At 38.1% G+C, this 21,110-nt stretch overlaps 1 protein-coding gene across 1 annotated transcript in view; it reads left to right on the top strand.

Annotated features, from left to right (window-relative positions):
• myom2b (myomesin 2b) overlaps positions 1–15,728 on the top strand; it is a 51,321-nt gene extending 35,593 nt beyond the window's left edge. Inside the window, exons 25-36 of the mRNA XM_058795823.1 lie at positions 8–152; positions 268–330; positions 859–926; positions 1,027–1,140; positions 2,011–2,098; positions 2,203–2,241; positions 4,074–4,179; positions 4,915–5,075; positions 9,249–9,285; positions 9,436–9,458; positions 9,554–9,609; positions 13,895–15,728. Of these exons, the coding sequence (XP_058651806.1) occupies positions 8–152; positions 268–330; positions 859–926; positions 1,027–1,140; positions 2,011–2,098; positions 2,203–2,241; positions 4,074–4,179; positions 4,915–5,075; positions 9,249–9,285; positions 9,436–9,458; positions 9,554–9,609; positions 13,895–14,326 (1,332 nt within the window). The 3' untranslated portion in view covers positions 14,327–15,728. The remainder of the gene's footprint in view (positions 1–7; positions 153–267; positions 331–858; positions 927–1,026; positions 1,141–2,010; positions 2,099–2,202; positions 2,242–4,073; positions 4,180–4,914; positions 5,076–9,248; positions 9,286–9,435; positions 9,459–9,553; positions 9,610–13,894) is intronic.
• The last annotated feature ends 5,382 nt before the right edge of the window (positions 15,729–21,110 follow it).

Below are 21,110 nucleotides of genomic sequence, written 5' to 3'. Positions count from 1 at the left end.
TTCACAGCAAACTAAAATGAGTCACGACGCAGCTACGGGCATTATTGAGATGGTGATGGATCATTTCACTGACGACAGCGAGGGCACTTTCACCGTGCAGATCCAAGATGGCAGAGCCAAGGCCCAGTCCTCTCTGGTGCTGATCGGAGACGGTGAGAGCCAGCATTGCTCGAGGGCTTCTGCAGCTCTCATCTTGAGATATTGTGCTCCTCTGTTGAACTCTACTCACTGACCTCTTATAGTTCCTGCTTTATTTTCCTTTTCCAGCCTTCAAGGCAGCACTGGCTGAGGCGGAATACCAAAGGAGGGAGTACATTCGTGTGAAAGAGGGTACTGCACTCATCCTGTTGATGTAGCTGTTGAAATAAACTTCAAATAGAGTGAATTACAACCTGCGGTTTTGTAATCCATTCTTGGTATTACTTTTTGAGGTTTACAAATAAGCTTTGCATATACAAAAATCTCTTATTGGTTCCCTGATTTAAAAAAAAAAAAAAAAAAAAAATTGCTTGCATGAATAGTTCATCCTAAAATTAAAAATTCCTTTCATTTCCCTCATGGTTTTTCCAAACCTGTATGACTTGCTTCCATAGAACATGCAAGAAGAGATTTGAGTAAAAAATATGAGTTTTTATACTGTATTATTTAGTAGATTCCTCTCAGACTAGTAGATTTTGAATCCCAAATTTTGACCTCCCAGTTAAACCAGATAACAACCATCTTGGCCAGGTTGAGACCAACTAAAACTAGCAAACCACTAAGGCTGGTTTAGGTTGATGTTTTTCAGTATAGTTGTTCACTGATTCTTTGTGTTTCCCATGATTTCAGAATGTTAATTTTCCATTTTTATTTTTCCAGGCCCTCACTTTATGGAGTTCCTCTCCGTTCAAGTTGGTGATAATGCCTCTGTCACTCTTGTTTGCAAGGCAAGTTGAATGGGAATGATTTAGCCAAAGCAAATTATATATCAAATTAAAGACTGACTGATGATATATGGTGTTTTCTTGCATGTCTGACCCCCTTCAGGTGGCTAATTTGAAGAAGGACTCTGTGTTCCAATGGTATAAGAACGATGTAGAGGTGATTTCTGAGGTGCCTGCCGACTTGAACTCAGGAGTCTGCAAGTTCCCCCTAATTAATGTGAGCACTTCATTTCATAAATACTGAAGCTAAAAATCTTTTAGTCAAATATCACTCTAATCTGTCAAAGGTTACCAAAAAGCCTTAAAATCACACATTGAAATGTATTAAAATAGCAGTTCACCTAAATATTATATTCCAGGTTATTTAATACGTGGTATCCTGATATTGTGATTCAATACACGTTTGTATGGCTAATTGCAATTTATTAGGAGCATTTACAATTGTTTTTTTCATCATGTCCAGAGAGCAGAACAGATCTGTGACCCATTTATGGGTTCGTGACCACTAGTGTAGCCAGTAACAGACATTTGTGTTTGTGCTTTCCATAATCAAAGTTTAAAATGTATCACAAGTGTACTGAAGCATGCTCAATGCTAAGTGCCATAGCTAAGGTTATTTCAGTAAAAAGACAAATAATCCCTGCTGGACTGTTATGGGTAATTGCTCTGTTTTTTCAGTCGATATTCTTCCCAGTTACAAAGTAAAACAGCTTGTGCAACTTCCATAAATACAAAGAAGCTTGACGCATTTGTTATAATCGCTCCTGACATCTTATGAGAACTACCATAAGAACATTTCACATGAGAAATAACCTTAAGAGCTTCTGACTCTCTGAGGATTGAAACCAGAGGCCTCAATCAATTGAGTGCCGTAGTAATTTTTTGTAATGCTGGTTATTCTTTGACATTTTTTGTCAAAACAATTTTTTTTTTAACTATATGAAAAAGCTATAATTTACTCTCAAGACAATGTAGCATAAAAACTATTCTGCCAGTAATGCTCTAAAAAAAGCATTACTCAGGTGGCCTGTTTTTGTGAGATGCTGTATTTTTTTTTTCTTCATTTTTTTTTATCTTGATATTCTAGTTCTCCAAGAGGGATGTGGGACTATATAAAGCAACCATCACTGATGACAGAGGCCAAGATGTGTCACAGATTGATGTTTCTGGCAAAGGTACCATCTCTCAGGATTGTCTTATCAAATATAGAAAAATGTAAATGTGTGCTGAAAAATGTTCCATAAAACGTGTATTAAAGATGTCTTTTTCTCGCCCACAGCTTTTGATGACATCATTAACGAGCTCAGTCGCATCGCTGGTGTGTATGACATGTATCATCATGCTTGTCATTTGGCTTTCCAAAGCCAGCATGTCTTTACTCGTGTTAACATCAACTGATTTTAAACCGTCTCACACCCTTCTCTCATCTTCTCTATCCATGGAGTCTAAATCTGGTCATCTAACTTAAAATGGACCAGAACTTCAATTATGAACTTTTTATGGTTTCCCATAGTTCATTTTTAGTGCTGTGCTGGAGCTGTCAGGGTCTTAGTGATGAATTGTACGACTGTAACCCAAGGGTGACTCTGATACTCTTATGCTAAAAAGCATGCCATGTTGATTTGGTGTTTAAGTGATTCTTCTGAAAACATATCCAGATTTTAAAAAAAAGAGCATATATAAGCACAACAATGAAGCCATCTGATTAAAATTCATATACAAGGTAGATAAAGATATTGCAATTTAATAAAACTAATTTCATGCTTTTAAGCATAAGCTGTTAATTCACAAAGATTGTTAGAAACATGAGTTCAATCAAGTGTGTCCAAACTTTGGTAAAATACATAACAATAATTTAAATAATAATTCATTTTTGAGCCCTGTGATGGACTGGCATCCATTCGGGCTGTTTCCCTGTTTTCGCCCTGAGATGCTTGAATAGGCTATAGAATCCCTGTGATTCTACACAGACAGTGAAATACAGTAATGGGAATTTGTAAGGAAACTCTGCGTGATTGGTATTTTTTGTCACATTGCAAAAATAACTGTAAAATAAGTTACTTGTTATTATTTTCTTTAAGCAAAATATAATTGATTTCTTCCTCATTTTGAAGTAAAATATGACTTAAAAATGTGACCCTGGACCACAAAACCAGTCACAAGGGTCAATTTATACATCAATAAAAAAAGCTTTCCATTGATGTTGTCACGGTGCACACAGCAGGGAGGAACGAGGAACATACAAACGAGGATATAACTCAAAATAATAGTCTTTAATGATGACATCAGGGCAAGACAAGGCAAGGCAGACAGTAACAAGTTGACCAGCCAAACACTAAATGAACAGGCAGGAACTTATATACACAAGATAATTACACACACCTGAACAGAATAACAGACAATCACACTAAACAAGGACAGGAAGCAAACCAAATAAGGAAACAAGAGGCGGAAACACATGACACACACGACAAAGGACTGACAGATGTATGGTTTTTTAGGATAGAACAATATTTGGCCGAGATAGAACTATTTGAATATCTGTAATACAAGGATGCAAAAAATTTATATTTTGAGAAAATCACCTTTAATGTTGTTCAAATGAAGTCCTTAGCAATGCATATTACTAACCAACAATATCTTCATGGAACATGATCTTTACTTAATATCCTAATGATATTTTGCATAAAAGATGAACAATGTATTTTTGGCTATTTCTACAAACATAGCCGTGCTACTTAAGACTGGTTTTGTGATCTAGGGTCACACATGATAAAATATGATTTTGAGGTAAAGTATGTTTCATCAGATTCACAAATTTGTTTATACACAATTAATGTGAACTACAGTGGTTGACTAATTCACTGCACTTCTACCCACTTCAGTTTCAATTGTACTAAAACAATTCTTAATCTTTCATCCAAAAAAACAAACAAACAAAAAAACAATAAAATGAAAACAGTAAAAAGATCATCTTGAAGAGAAAATACTTGTTCACTGTAGCTGGGTGCCTACTTGAAAATCTTTGCATAAATAGCAAAAGAATCTCTGCTTTAACACATGGTGAATCACAGCAATGCAGATTTCTGTCCAAACAGCCTGTGTTGGTGAATTTTAAGGTCTCTTTCCTTCTTTTTTGGACCTGGACAGGATCCAGCGCCTCTGAGTTGTCGATTCAGTGCACTGCGGAGGGCATTATGCTTCAGTGCCATATGAAATATCACACCGAGGAGATGAAGATCCATTGGAAACAAAAGTATGCACATTTTCCACTCTCACTTGAAACGATTTCCTAGAATAAAAAAAGATACACAAATACCCTTGAAAATGAAATGCACATGCCTCTTCATGTCCCCAGTGACATGTAAACATGATGTTCAGATTTTGGTCTATAGTTTTGTGTTGGTTCAGTGTGAGGTGTACAAAATAAATGATTATTGAACTACAGGAAATTACAAGAATAAAGAGTCTGTTTTGTTCCTCACTCTGTTGTCGACACAAAACAAATCATTCTGATTGCAGTTGCCTAATGCTCTGCCCTGGAGGTGATTCAGTAGCATGTGAAATTCTAACGTAGTGAGAAAAGCCTCTTCCTGCTCGCATGGCTTCTCAAATCCCTGTATTAGCATTTTGAAGTGGCTATTCTGGGTCTTTCCTCCCCCTGTTGCACGTTTTGAATCACACGCAGAGCAGGTATTAATGCAGGGGAAATTTCACATTCAGTCGCGACACAAAAAAACACCCACCGTGTCTAATTTTACACTAGGGACATGCTAATTTGATGCCCACTTAAAAAAAAAAAGGCACGTCTAACATTTTGAGACCATTTACTCTATGGAAAATGAGCAAACAATTGAGTTTAAACGGGTTGGGATTAAACATGCCTTCGTTTTAACATGTTAAAAGCATGCATGTGATCATATTGGTTTTGTCATTCTCTCAGTGATGAACAGATAATAATGGGTTTCTTTGCATTCACTTACTCTTCAAGGGATTCTAAAATTGCATCAGAAAGGATGAGAATTGGTGGCAACCCAGCAATGGCAACTTTGGAGATAGTCGAACCGGCTGATAAGGATAAAGGAATGTACACTATTGAGATTGTGGATCCCGAGAAGACGCATTCTCGTACCCTGGACCTCTCCGGACAACGTGAGTTATAAAAACAAACCTATACAATTCATCCCGTGTGTTGACTAAAGATCACCTAAATTTACCAGCTATGACACACTAAACTAAATAAGGCAAAGTCTAATTAACATTTATCAATACATTATACAACTAATTATTTCTAAAAAGTGACTAATACGAACACTTTTTATTGTATACAAAAAAACAGTCAAAAGGTAAATTTTTGGAAATTGAGCTTTATACATCACATGAAATCTGGATAAATAAGCTTTTCATTGATGTATGGTTCGTTAGGATAGGGCAATATTTGGCCGAGATACAACTATTTGAAAATCTGGAATCTGAGGGTGCAAAAAATCTAAATATTGAGAAAATCACCTTTAAAGTTGTCAAAATTAAGTTCTTAGCAATGCATATTACTTATGATATATATATATATATATGATATATTTACGGTAGGAAATTTTCAAAATATCGTCATCTTTTCTTATTATCCTAATGATTTTTGGCATAAAAGGAAAATTGATCATTTTGAACCATGCAATGTATTTTTAGCTATTGCTGCAAATATACCCGTGCTACTGGTTTTGTGCTCCAGGGTCACAATGTTTGCAGGGTCACATGGCAAATGTTTGCAGTGAACAAGTAGGAAGTTACTTGTCACTGCATTAATGTTAATGTAATTATTGCTCATTGAATGGAGCAACATACACTACAAACTTAATTCATTCAACTACAAGCTCTTTAGCACAATGGTAACCACAAAAACTTAACTGAACATTAATCAGGTCTTTTCCTTTAGTCAAAACACATAAAATAACACACGTCTGATCCAGCACTATGCAAAGCATTCTAAAAACTAAAAATCTGTTAATGATACAAAAATGATTTTGGTAGTACCAACCAAATTAAGCAAACTTCATTTGTACATATTTAAGTAGACTGGACACAATTCAATTAAAAAGAAAAAACATGTTCAGCAATTATGCCACTTCATTTACCTAATTTTAACAAATCAGAAAATAAAAAATGCAATTACTGCTTTCTGACAATTTCCAAAGGTATCAAGAGTTGACCTTAAATAGGTCATGCTGTAACCTTCTAGACAAAAAAAAATTCCTCCTCGTTTAATTTTAATGGTCACAGAGAGGGTTGTAAATAGTCACAGGAAATGTCTCCGGTTACGAATGTAACCATGGTTCCCCTGAAGGGAACGTGACGCTACGTCGAAAACACTGTGGGAACGTCTTCAGCGTGACCGCGTTCTGAACCACGTGTGTAATCTGTCCAATGGATGGGCGAGACATCACAGGCGGGTGACATAATCGACCAGGAAGCTTTAAAGCACGTGCGGTGGAACCGGTGTCAGCTTCCAGGAATGAAGCAAATGCTCGCAGAAATGCCGGAAGTATGGCTTCGAGACGCAGCATCTCGTTCCCTTCGGGGAACCATGGTTACATGCGTAACCTGAGACGTTCCCCTTCAGGAACTCGAGCTGCATCGAAAACGCTATGGGAACGAGGTGCCCACGCTGCCAGACTTTCAAATCCCTGCCTAGTCTGGATGGAGCACAGCTAGGGCGAGAGAAAATAAGAGCCAGGGGTGGCTCGCATATCTAGGCCATAGAACCTGATGAATGTTAGGGCCGTGGACCATCCCGCAGCGTTGCAGATGTCCTGCATAGAGACACCTGCCAAAAAGACCTTGGAGGCTGCCACACTTCGGGTCAAGTGAGCCTTGACCCCCAGAGGCGAGGGGAGATCAGAGGACTCATAGGCAATGCTAATGGAATCCACAATCAACTGACTGAGGGTCTGCTTAGAAGCAGGCAGACCCCTCTTAGGGCGACCATAGCATACCAGCAGTTGGTCCGCCCTTCTCCACAGGGCAGCTCTGTGGACGTATGTGTCCAATGCTCACACCGGACACATACAATTAAGCTTCTGCTGGTCGGGCTCCCTGAAAGGAGGAGGACAGAAGGCCTGAAGCAGAAGCAGGAGCAGAGCGATCGGGGGAAAGGCGTACAGACGAAGCCTCGGCCAAGTGTGTACCATAGCATCCAGCCCCAGTGAAGCTGGATGAGTCAGAGAGAACCAGAGGGGACATTGCGATATCTTCTGAGTTGCAAAGAGGTTCACTTGAGCCTGGCCAAACACTCTCCATATCTGCTTCCATTCCCCGGGCCTCAGCCCCTGCCTCGACAGGATGTCTGCTCCCACATTGAGATACCCAGGAATGTAGACGGCTCTCATCGAGAGGAATTTGTCCTGGGACCACACAAGGATCTGGTGCACCAGCTTGTACAAGGTAGCTAGCGCTATGCGGCTACAAGGAGCTCCCAGCACTGGGCCCTGAGACAAGAACCAAGGTTGTCGCCACATGTCTAAGGCACGTGACCTTGATCATGCGAAGCGGGTTTCCCCTCGGAGAGAACCCCTTGGTCTTTAGCCACCACTGTAGCGGTCTCATGTACCGCAGGCCAAGAGGTATTACGTTGGGCGCAGCTGCCATCAGACCCAGCAGTCTCTGAAACTGCTTGACAGTGAGTGTCTTCCTGCTTCTCTCACTCTCTTGACTGACGTGAGGATCGACTCGATCCGAACAGGGGACATATGTGCCTGCATCGTGGTCTAATCCCACACCACGCCCAGATAAGTGGTTCTCTGTACTGGAGAAAGCACACTTTTCTTGGCGTTTAGTCTGAACCCCAGTTCTTTCATGTGGGCGAGAACTGCTCAAGCTCCATCAAACTGCTGGAGCCAACTGCTCCGATTGAGCTAGAATCAATCAATCATCAATATAGTTCAGTATACGGATGCCCTGGAGTCACAGAGGAGCCATAGCAGCATCCACACACTTCATGAAAGTGCGGGTGAGAGTGCAAGGCTGAAGGGAAGAACCCGGTATTGGTATGCTTTGCCTCCAAAAGCAAACCTCAGGAACTTCCTGTGATAGCTCGCGAGCATCTGTTCCACCCGGGGCATCGCTCTGTATCCGCGCTCATTCAACCCCACCACATTAGCGTAGTAGTCAAAGGTAGGGATGAAGAGGCAAGAAGACAGGCGAAGCGTCGAGCCGCGTCCCAGAGGGGAAGAAACCGCAGAGCAGGCTTCCGATCCCAGAGAGCGGCCGCTGGATCTGGTGGGTGAGGAAGAAGATAGGGACTCGCCCTTCTCCATTCCCTCCACCAGATCCACCTGCGAACCCCACGAATGCAGCCGCTGCTCCGCCTTGGGGAATGCTGGCGAAGACTCCCTCGCATAAGGCTCCCACCACCGCACGTGCTTTTAAGCTCCCTGGTCGATTACGTCACCCGCCCGTGATGTCTCGCCCATCCATTGGACAGATTACACACGTGGTTCAGAGCGCGATCACGCTGAAGGCGTTTTGACACAGCTCGAGTTCCTTAAGGGGAACTAAGTGTTTTGGCATAACACAACCTTGACTAAACATTATAATTGGACCTCAGGGGGGGAAATATATGCAAAATGTATGATGCCTTTAAAGGGGAGCATTGTGAAAAATAACCCAATTACATCTGAACTTAATTGAGGATCAAGTGAAATACTTCAACAACAGCTCAAATAGTTTTAACCTCACTACCAGAATCGGCATTAATGAGAAAAACACATCAATGCTGGAGGTGATGGCAAGACTGTCATGTGAAGTGTTTTTGTCTATTTTTAAAGGCTTTTTTCCTCTCCAAAACACTACACCACAAGAGTTATAACAAAGATGGTCAACTCAAACTCGTGTTCTGGCGTTGATCCTGTGTAGATGTGTTTATAATTGGAAGTAAAGGCCAGTGTTGCAGCTGCACACACAGGAAATGTATTTAGGGAAATCCAGGGATGAAAAAGATGCTGTCATGGTATCAAAGGTGCAGATACTGGCAGCGGTTTCAGTTAGTCAACAGACTGTTTGATGACAAACATAATCAAGGGCTGGTATCTGACAGGTCATGCGATTTGCCGAATGGTGACAGTAATGAGTAGGGGAAGAAGAGCTATTTCCAGCGAAGCAGGAAAACAATGCTATTAAAATAATGAGAGCTGATTTTCTTTTTATGCCATGCCTCCGGGACAAGACGCGGCGAATAGAGAGACAGTGCTGTTTTCCTTTTTTAAAAAATTTTATTCATGTTTTATATGCTCTTAACTTTTTTTTTTTCTCTCTCTCTTTTCCCCCCTGTAGTCTACGACAACGCCTACGCAGAATTCCAGAGACTCAAGTAAGATAACCAGTGCATCAGACCACCACATGACTTTCCAAGTCCTAAATGTTTAGAGATGCAAAGCATGTGAGCTGTACATCAGTGTTTGGGTAAAATATTAAGGTCTGCTAATGAACTCAACATTGCTATTCTTCTTTTGCCCTTCAGAGCGGAAGCATATGCTGAAAAGAGTGAGTATACTCAATCACTCCCAACACTCTCGGGGGTCCTGCTTTGATATGTAATTATATTCCTAAAATTAACTTTGTGATGTTTTCGTTGTCAGATCGTGGCAAAGTGGTTGGTGGTCTTCCTGATGTTGTGACTATCATGGAAAAGAAGGTTTGTTTAAGCTTGTTATGTGCGAGCCACAACATAGTGAAGAATAGATCACAATGCATAAAGAAACTGAATTCTGATCTGACTTCCCTTTGAAGAAAATCATGTCGAAAAGACCACTATATATACAGTGTATATATATATATATATATATGTATGTGTGTGTGTGTGTGTGTGTGCGTGTTTGTAAGTAATTACAAAAACTAAACTACAGTGCAATGCAAATAATAGAAAGAGTAGAGAATATAAATTATTCTATATACAGTCATGGCCAAAAATATCGGCACCCTTGGTAAATATGATCAAAGAAGGCTGTGAAAATTAATCTGCATTGTTAATCCTTTTGATCTTTTATTTAAAAAATTCACAAAAATCTAACCTTTCATTGGATAATAAGAATTTAAAATGGGGAGAAAAAAAATTATGAAATAAATGTTTTTCTCAAATACATGTTGGACACAATTATTGGCATCCCTAGAAATTCTTATGAGTAAAATATCTCTGAAGTATATTCCCATTCATATTAACAATTTTGAGCACTCCAGGGTGATTATGAGCATGAAATTATCCAGCCATGGCTTCTTGTTTCACATAAATATAAATAGGAGGGAAAACAAAGCCCACATTCCCTTAATCATCCATCACAATGAGAAAAACCAAAGAATATATTTCTGATGTGCAGCAAATGATAATTCAGCTTCAAAAATTTGTTAAGTGGCTTTAAGAAAAGAGCTTGAGCAGTGAAAATTCCCATTTCCACCATCAGGGCAATAATTAAGAATTTCCAATGTTACGAAACTGCCTGGAAGAGGACGTGTGTCTATATCGTCCTAATGCACGGTGAGAAGGAGTGTTTGAGTGGCTAAAGACTCTCCAAGGACCACAACTGGAGTATTGCAGAAAATAGTCTAGTCTCGGGGTCAGAAAACCTTAAAAAAAAAAAAAAATTGTCAAACAGCACCTACATCACAACATGTTGTTTGAGAGGGTTTCAAGAAAAATTCTCCTTGCTCATCCAAAAACAAACAAAGGAAAATCATCAGCTCTGAATGATCAGCTCAGATGGTAAAGTCAAGTCAAGTAAAGTCACCTTTATTTATATAGCGCTTTTAACAATACAGATTGTGTCAAAGCACTTAACAGTATCAAATTGGAGGATAGAGTGTCAGTAATGTATAATGATAAGATTAAACACTAAATTTTCAGTTGAAGGCAATTCGTTATTGAATTCAGAGATGTCATTGTCTAGCTCAGTTTAGTTTAAATAGTATCTGTGCAATCAAATCGGCGATAATCGCTAGAAATTAAGTGTCCTTTAAATTAAAGCACGTGCAGTGGTCTTTTTGACCCAATCGACCCGGGTTCGAACCCGCCTTTTGCCAAACTTTTTTTTCTCCCTTTTCAAATCTCATATCACACCATGACGGCATTTATTTTCAATAAAAGTTAAGGAAATAACCAAAAACTTGAAAATAAAGTATCGGGTAGGGTTAGGGTAGGTGTAGAGAGGGCTTTATTGTGTTTATTATTGTGGCATCCATTTAATAATTAGTATGCAATAATAACGTATTGAGTGTAAATTATAAATTTAATTCTGTTTTATAATGTAATACAATACTGAAGTGCAGATATTTGCCACTATTTGCAACAAGTAGTATAAATAGCAGAAAATCCTGCTATTTTAACATAGTGTATAGAATCTATAGCTATTTCTACATCCCCTCCAGAAGGCTGAGATCCGCTAGTGAGCAACGCCTCGTAGTACCATCACAGAGAGGCTCAAAATTACTCTCCAGAACATTCTCGTTCACCGTTCCTGGCTGGTGGAATGATCTTCCCATCCCTATCCGGAATGCTAAATCCCTGACAATTTTCAAGCGACAGCTGAAAACCCATCTCTTTCGACGCTGCTTGACTTCATCCTAAATTTAAAAAAAAAAAAAAAACCTTTGTCTTTCTCTTTATTTATTCCTGCCCTTTCTAGCTTGTAGTTATTTGAACAATGCCTGAGACTTGGTATTATGAGCACTTCCTCTATCTGTTTGCCTCACTTTATGTATTCCCCAATTGTAAGTTGCTTTGGATTAAAGCATCTGCAAAATGACTAAATGTAAATGTATATTTGCTCTTAGTGTAAATAGCCTGTATCGCTATTTACAGTTAGTGCAAATAGCCACTGCCTTAAAATTATGGGTGACTCTTTAGTTTAGGGACCAATTCTCACTATTAACTAGTTACTTATTAGCATGCCTATTGCTCATCATATTGACTGTTTATTAGTATTGATAAGCACATTTTATTGCCTTATTCTGCATGACCATATTTTAGATCCCTTAATCCAGGGTGCCCAATCCTGCTCCTGGCGATCGACTGTCCTTCAAAGTTCAGCTCCAACTCTACTCAAACACACCTGCCTTTAATTTTCAAGGGATCCTGAAGACCTTAATTAGTTGCTTTGATTAGAGTTGGAGCTGAACTTTGCAGGACAGTCGATCACCAGGAGCAGGATTGGGCACCCCTGCCTAAACTTAACAACTACCTTACTAACTATTAATAAGCAGCAAATTAGGAGTTTATTGAGGCAAAAAGTCATAGTTAATAGTTAGATAATAGTTAAAATTGTTCCCCAAACTAAAGTTTGACCAAATTATACACTTCACGTTTCCGCTTAGAAACCCCCAGAACATCGGCCCCCATAGACATCTACTGAAAGTAGTTTACTGTTCCCATGGCTTTTGTTTGCTATTAGAAACTGAGCAATGAGACAACATTATTTTTCTGTGGTAATCAACATTATGCCTTAAACATTGTCAATGGACCTAAACTTGTATTGCACCCAGAGCATTCCTTTCAGTCGCCCATGGAGAGCTGTAGCCAATGCATTAGTGATCTGTATTGCCGCAGGCAGTCATGCCGGTGAGTGCCGTTCTGCGGCTCTTCACTTCAGCCCTGGGAGTGTGCGCTGGAGGGCGTCATACTCCTCCGCTCCCTGAGATCCATGTACATTGTCTTCAGCCTCATAATCCATTGCTTGCAAGCAGCATGAAGCCAGCTTGGGGAATATGGTGTATTCTGCCAGTGAAAGGATATTGGTAGGATTAGGATTCGCCTGAATAGTTGATGCTGGAAACGCCCAGCATCCTTTTCTCTTTCAGATCAAATAAACATAGCAGGTCAGTGGCTCTCGGATCCATTAAAGCAAACATGAGGTGAACTCATGTGGGAGAGGAGACCTTTCACAAGATGACCTGCAGAGGTCACGTACACAGTGGGTTTCCATTGAGAGCTCCCCGCCGCAGGGCTTCGTACTGTATATCTGAGTTTTCATTGAGCTGCTCTTCTCCCTAAAAAGCCCACACGAGTCACTTTGTTGAAATTCATTACTGTGAAATATGTAATGTAAATTAGAAAAAATACAACTGTGTTAGAATAGAAGCAACATAAATCTAAAGACAGCATTATATTTATGTTGTCATGTAGAGGCTAGAAAACATTCTTCAGAAATCTTTCTCACTGTAAAATTCTTAAAGTAAAGAAATGCAGCAAAAAGTTGTAGATGTACAAATGATTTAAAAGGGTCATTCCTGTTCTGCAGTACATTTCAAATTCCTTTATTAATGTGGTAATTTAAGGAAATGGCCCTGGGTGGTCCTATGCACTTCTATATGTGGTATAACTAGTCACACGAGTATATTTGTTCCATGAAGATGTATGGTAAATTTCCTATCGTAAATATATTAAAACTCAATTTTTGATTAGTAATATGCATTGCTAAGAATTTCATTTGTACAACTTTAAAAGCTATTTTCTCAATCTTTTGATTTTTTTACACCCTCAGATTTCAGATTAAGCTATTAGTTGTATCTCGGCTAAATATTGTCCTATCATAACAAACCATACATAAACGGGAAGCCTATTTATTCAGCTTTCATATGTATAAAAATTGATCCTTATGACTGGTTTTGTGGTCCATGGTCACATATATGTACACGTAAAAAAAAAAATATATATATATATTGAATATATGTAAAATATCAGGTATGTGTAAATACAAATATATTTTATGAATTTATTCTAACAATAATTGTTAAAGAAAGATAAATAGGATTTTTAGTTGCCATTGCACCATCAAAATATCATATTACCATTCAGAATAATGTGCATCTGCTTAACGTAGTCATGCTGTTTCTCATATTTATGCCTTTAGCATGATAATGACAACCTACTTTCTCTGAGAATGCATTTAGATTAAATATGCATTATGCATTTGATTTTTTGTTTTCTTCAGACTCTGAGTCTGACCTGCACAGTCTGCGGTGACCCCAAACCTCTGGTCAGCTGGTCTAAGAACAATCAAGAAGTAGAACCCAGCGATCAGTACGTCATTGCCATGGACTCGGGCAAGTTCGCCAGCCTCACTATCAAAGGCGTGTCCCTGGAGGACTCTGGCAAATACACCATGACGGTCCAAAACAAGTACGGCGGCGAGTCGGTGGACATCGTCGTCAGTGTGTACAAACACGGCGACAGGGTTCCAGACATCAAACCAACACCCTCACCCAAGAGGATCATGCCTCCCACGGTTCCCATCGTAATTCCCACTGCCAAGTCTGCCACTCCTGCCCCTGCTGCGGCCAAGTCTCCGGCTCCTCCCCAAAATGCCAAATCCTCTGCTCCCCCCCGTGGCATGAAGTCCCCCACTCCCACCAGGAAGAAGTAACAGCATAGCCTTTGCCTCTCGTTCACCCCAACAGCACAAAAACAACTAGATTTACATTTTCGGTAGGAAATATCAGTGTTTGCAAGGAAGTTTGGGTTTAGGTTTTGATGTCAAGATAATGCCGTTTTGCCGCCATCATGACACTAGGCAAGTCTTGTTTTCTTCCAGTTGTAGACAGTCTATCAACATAATCAACATAGTTTATTATATGGCTATAAAGGAGTAATGCTGTTTTTTTGTTTTTTTTCTGATTTTAAAAATATTTTGAATCGTGATATGCACAAGCAATATAAATCATTTGTAGGTTGATTCCCCTAAAAAGTGTAAAACTAGGTACTACATTTAAATTGAAACTTACTTCACGCCCATTAAAAAAAGTACGTTCAATACATGAGTAGCATGAATGAAATTCAGCGGTTTGTGCTGAACAAATCACAGAAATCTTTAGGTTTGAGAGCAAAGCCTTAGGGATTCGCCAATATTACATTTCTGCCTGATACCAATAAGCTGAAAATTATTTTGATGTTACAGCTAATAACCAATAAATCATTGATAATAAAATTACATGTTGTGCAATAAATAAATAAACACTGAAATAAAATCAACAGTTTAACAAATGAATTTATGCATCATCATATTATAAATGAAAATAAAGACTAAATTATTAGTGTGCAATTAGTTAATTAAGTGAGCATTAGAAGATGGCAAAGTTATTCTAAACATAAAAATTAGTCTGAAGAAAACATGCACAAATAATGCCCAATATTAATCAAGACCAAAAAACATAGAAATCTGTAAAATGAACAGACATACTGTGCATCACTCAAACCCAAACCAGAATATTTGAGGAATATCAATATAATGCTGCCTTGCAAACACTGTAATTGAACTATAGTACATAAATCACAAAAAAGTGAATAAAGAAAGTAGAATTGAAAAGTAGGTAATATTTTTCACCCCAAATGCATCATCATATCATAAAATGAGCAAGCATCTAATATGAAAAGAAAGAGAGTAGGAAGTATATGTGAGGGAGGGTGGGGCAAGTTATATTTAGTGCCACGAGAAAATGTGTGAAACAGTTTGTCATCTGGGTTGCCTAAGCTGAGTGGGCCTCTAATGAATTTGGCTCCCTCTCCCCTGAGGTGCTTGGGGGAAAAGCTTTGATGTTAGTTTATTAAATCTCTGTTTAAAAGCTGCTCTTTCAGTTAGCCACTGGAATCCAGAGGCTTTTTTTTTTTTTTTGCTTTCTTGCTTTCTCCGGTGGATGGATGACCTGGGAGTGCAGGACCTCCACTTAGCCCCCAGCGGCAGCCACGAGACCATCAGTGCTCATCTCAACCTTGTCTCACGTCCTCGCCTTTTTCTCTTGGTTTTGTGTTAATAAAAGTGTTGGAAATCACTACCCGTGTCGTCCCTGCCTTTACATTGTACACAAACACACACAGACGCTGATAGTAAAATATGAATGTGATTACAGAAGCTACCGGCCAATCTGAAACGCATCAGCACTTTTCTTCGGCAGTTGGGCCAGTTGTACTTCACAAATCATTTCATGTATATGGAACACCTAGCTTGAGGTGCTTTGCTGCCAAGAATGCACCACTATCCTCTAATTCACAAAGCATGACTTGGCAATTTGGGGTGCCTGGCAAATCTCCAATCAGAATCATTTTTACCTCTTTTGAAATAAATGCATTGGCTTACAGTGGCCCCAAAACGAAACTCTAAAAACCATTCTTTGATGTGCTAGATAACACACTGTTAAACCAAGTGGACAAAAAATGCTGCTATATCTTTTCTCTTCACATTTCTTCATCAGTTTTGTTCATTGACTTTTAATTAACTGACTTGCCAGTGATTTTTAGTGGATGTATGAAGTCAGTTCTCCTCAAGTTCACACAGGTGTACTATAATTCATCACAGTAAATAAGAACATGATCCATCAATGTTTCGCAACTACAAAGTGGTACTTTTTGTCTTCATTTTGAACAGTGCATCTATTGTTTTAATATCTGAAACCCAACAAACCTCTTTTTTTGTCAAGTGTTTGAATGAAAAGCATGCTTGTGGTATCTTTCGGTCAAATAAATGCCACTTCTTTTGAAATTATGTTATACAGTGAAAACATTTCTGTGTAGAAATAACTGTTTTCAATCAGTAACTGCTTTCACAAATAATTACAAAGAAACAGCAATTAACAGTTTTGAAGTACTCCAACTAATACTGCTATTTAGGATAGTTTCTCTAGGAAACCCTTTTCTTGATTATATATATATAAAATAAAAAATGTGAATCTGTTAGATGTTCTGTATGTTAAAATCCTGATACATTTTTTAAAGTGTGCTATGCAAACTCTTATTGGGGCCGCTGTATCTATGTTCCCCATGTTGCTTTTCATAATTTGGCTCCTCCTATAATATTTAAATAATGAGGTCATATTTTTTTAATACTAACAAGCAGTGGCAGTGTTTCAATTTTTTTCTGATTAAATAACTTTAGTAATCAGTTCACTTCAATAGGAATTTGATTGGAATAATTAAAAAGTAGGAAATTGAACTTGTTTTGATTTTGAACGTGACTTTAATTAAAATATGAAAATTTAATCAGTGGAATTATTTGCTTTGAACTCACAGATTTCTATGGCAACACACGATCTCAACAAATCCCTTCCAAGACATGAGGCACATCAGTTCATAATTTTATGCAACAGAAAGCATTGACAATATCACATGCAGCCTGGAAATGCCATTGCTGCATGATAGACGATCCGCAGTGAATTCTAATGGAATCATTGTTGTAGTTCTGTTGCTGACCAGTGCTTGCACGGCAGACTGACCACCAAACACGGATCTGTGAGACTGAACACCACATGGTGGCACTGGTGTCCCATTAGGAAATCTCTGCAACTTGCTGTCACCCAATGGAAGAAAAAAGACACAATACCAGATTACTGGGCTCGGTTTTACACTTTGATTTCCAGTGAGAAAGCAAACCTCAAAAGTATGTAATGTGGACAAAATAAGGTCCCTCCAACACCTAAATTCAGTGGGTTTGATGAATCAGTACGGGGAACATGATCGAACACAAAGCATTACGTGATAGGACTAGACAATATCTGAAAAAAAATAATAATAATAAATAAATAAAAAAATGCAGTATTTTATTTTAAATCAAAAGACCTATAATTTCAATCAAACTGCTATTCATGTAAATTTAAACTAAAACCCTGCTAAATTAATTACTTATTTTATTCATTAGTAATTAAAAAATGTATATGCACCTACCTATATGGCAATAAAGAAAGCACAATATTACTACATTTCTTTTCAACATTGTATGCATGTAAAATAACACACTAAAACTTCTGTGAATGTTGTGTGAGGATGCAAACAAATAACTGAAAAAAGAAAATTGAAAAGAATGATTGCACTGGTTTGAACTGATTCATGGCAGTAAATTAAATTTACCAATATTTTTTAACACAATATTTGCTTCTGGTCTTAAGGGAGTCTAGAGTTTACACCGAGAAGCCTAAGCAAATGCTTGCAAATCCATTGACTGCAATGGGGAGGATACGTCACATGTTATTTACCAATAAGTTGAGAAACTGAGCAGTTGAGCGGTTCAGTTGTACTTTCAGAAATTCAATTTATTTTATTTCCGCTTTATTTCAAATTGATATTTTCTTTTCTTTAGTGTGTAAGTGCTCTGAATCAAAGCTACTAAAACATCTTTTTAATGTATCTATAATGATATAATAAAAATCTCATTTTGTCTCTAATAATAATAATAATAATAATAAAAATAGCCCTGAGTAAATGTCATATTGTGGTTTTATTTTATTTTAATGTATTTATTTATTTTAATATTATTGGTTGGTCACTCTTAATATTTAGTCATCTAAGAGCATGTTTAAAAACGATTCTACTTCCTGCTAAATGCATTCTGAATAACTGGCACGTAAATGGAAAAAGTTATAACTCTAGTGTTTCATTGAAGAGCCCCTTGGGAATCCCACAACAAAAATATACATAATACATAATAGAATCTGAGACTACTTTGAAGTAAAGAAAGTTTGCTATTGTTATCACTGCCGAGTGCACACAGCATTTTCACTGGCAGATAATCTGAGTGTGGGTGAGCGTGCTTTGAAGATGTGCTAGCTTCCACTGCACTGAGTAAAAAAGAAAGCCATGCCAACAGAAAATGTCTAGATTCTTATAAACATGAACGGCTGCCTAAAATGAGAGTGGTAGCGCTGTGAGGCTTGTCAGCCGTTCACACTACACCACGTTTCATTAACAAAAATTAAAAGTTCCTCTCAAACTTCCTCTCTTATCTTTTATGGCCTAAATTCACTCACCTGTCGTTCCTACTGTACGTACCATTTATACTATCAAATGGAAGGGTCTTGTTTATGTGCATTTAGCATGGACATCTGAGGGAACAAAATGCATTGAATCTTTCTGTTTTACAACCAGCCTTCATCTTGTCTGTTGTCCAGACGTCTTTATTGGTGAATTTGACGTGCTGTTGCAGTCGTGGCTTTCATCATCACTAACATGAAGGAGCGTGCATGTTTCAATATGTTAAAGACCTAAGATACAGTATAAAAACATGTTTTATTTGCTATAACCAGGAGATGAAGACAAAGACATTTTCCATTTTTTCTTATTTCTTTTTTGTCTTGTTTTAAGAGAACTTAACGCAGAAGACCGTGAACTGAAAAGACTCCATTAATTGATTTTTTACTACTTCTTCTTTGTTGATCATACAGAAAAAGCTATTATTTAGCACTCTCATTCATCTCAAATTGTTTTATCTTTCCTCATGGCAATTCAGTTAGATTAACTAATCACCTGAACCATGAATGCCATATGACTAATATTATGACAGCTCTGATTGGTTGATGGCAACATTAATACACATAGTCCTATACTCTTCACTGCACGCTAAAAAAACACTGGGTTATTTCTCCAACCCGAATGCTGAGTTGAGAGCGATGGGTAAAGAAGATGGGTTGATTTGACCCAATTTGGTTGATTATTTTTCATAATCAGTAACCGAACAGTGTTGGGAGTTGGGAATGTGGATATGAAAGAACAAGTTAAGCAAGATCTAACCATTCTCTGAGTGCCAATACCACTTTGTCTATCCATGTTCGTGACAGCAACATGTGTGAAAAGTAGAAGAAAACTAATCGAAACTGAGAAAAGAGAGAACTTTGAAACTGCCTGCAGTGAAGACTGTGTTCTTTTAAAACTTGAGGGCTTTGTCGGAGTGTTTTCCCTCACACCAAAATCACTCAAGCAGTGACCAGTGACTGTTGAGCAGGAAACGAGAAAGCCAAAATAGTGTTTGAGAAGAGTGATTAAAATGCTTTAATCCTGTCGATTCTGTATAATACACACTTTATTTCTGACTGTCAGATGCGGATGAAACACAATAAATGCGGTCTTGCTTTCGGAGGTGAATGTCAGCTGTATGGGAACACAGTCGTGGCAGACCGTTCTGGGAGGCCGTTATACAGAAATACTTTGACGACAGACTTTGCTCGGGCACTTCAGAATGACCATAACAACATTTCAAATGCTGTGCAACAAAATCAGTCCGCTGGTTAGTCAGGTTATGCCATCCCATAGCGCAAAGTCACATGACGTTTTTGAACGATCATGAGGGATTTATTCGCTAAATGCGCTTCCATCCCCCATTATTCGCATTAAACCTTTTTCGCACAAGTCAAAAACCACCTCAAACGAGCGTAAAAACTTTCTTGCAAATTCTTTTCGAAATTTGGTGTTTCCACTCGTTTCTGATGCGATACTAAAATGTGCATAAAAAGAGGGTGATGGAAACATAGCTAATGTTTATAACAGGCTTTCAGTCTGTGTGATTCTCAGCTGCACTCAAGGCTGAAATTTTTGGGACTATACTGTTGGTGGAAGAAAAAAATAAATGAAATAGCTGGTCATTTGATTCAGGGAAGATTTTAAAAAGCAACTTTGTAATTTAGCAACTTTAATTACCCTTTTTAAAATTTTAGGTTAGGTAAAAGGTCAGCATATTATATCAACCATTCAACCCAACCCAGCTGGGCAAAACAACACTTTGTTGTCCCTTTTTGACCCAGTTCTTTCACTATTGATTGAAAAAGAAAACTATGAGCACAACTGAAGACAAACTGACAAACTTGCTAGTTGGTGGCAGGTGGAATTAAAGGGAGAGACCTTCTCAATCTAGACAGTATTTTCTTGGACAAAATTGGTTTTTGGTCAATAAATAAGTGTAAAAATTCATATTGGCAGCATTTAAGAATATATCAATGTTAGCCTCAAAGCTAGCCAGCATGGACTAAAAACACCAACTTTTCAACAGTTTTGGTTTCATAGGATCTTTAGAGCAAATGTTGGAATGTGTGGCATGTGACTCTGACTTCAGCATGTACTTTTAACATGACTTGAGCTGATCATTTTAGACAGAGAGAACATCATAATTGTTGCTTTTTAAAGTACATTAATGACAAAAAATCCATGATTTGTACAAAAACTCAAGCTTTAGTGTCACTTTCTGAAGAACCTGATGACTCAAATCACTTGATCAACATGGAATTCAAATTCATTTTATTCAGAAACCACAAAAATACTAACATCCAATCATTGTCTTCATTTAGCAAATACAAACCTGATGGTTTAAGAGCTGCTCACTTAAAAATATAAAAGAAACACTGCAAGCATGTCTTCTAAGGTGTCTATGTGCGCATATGTGTTTGAAAGGAATAGAT

This window comes from Onychostoma macrolepis, chromosome 13, assembly GCF_012432095.1.
Source record: "Onychostoma macrolepis isolate SWU-2019 chromosome 13, ASM1243209v1, whole genome shotgun sequence".
In the NCBI taxonomy this organism is placed as follows: domain Eukaryota; kingdom Metazoa; phylum Chordata; class Actinopteri; order Cypriniformes; family Cyprinidae; genus Onychostoma; species Onychostoma macrolepis.
Note: the sequence above shows the minus strand (reverse complement) of the source record. Positions and strands in the feature narration are given on the sequence as shown.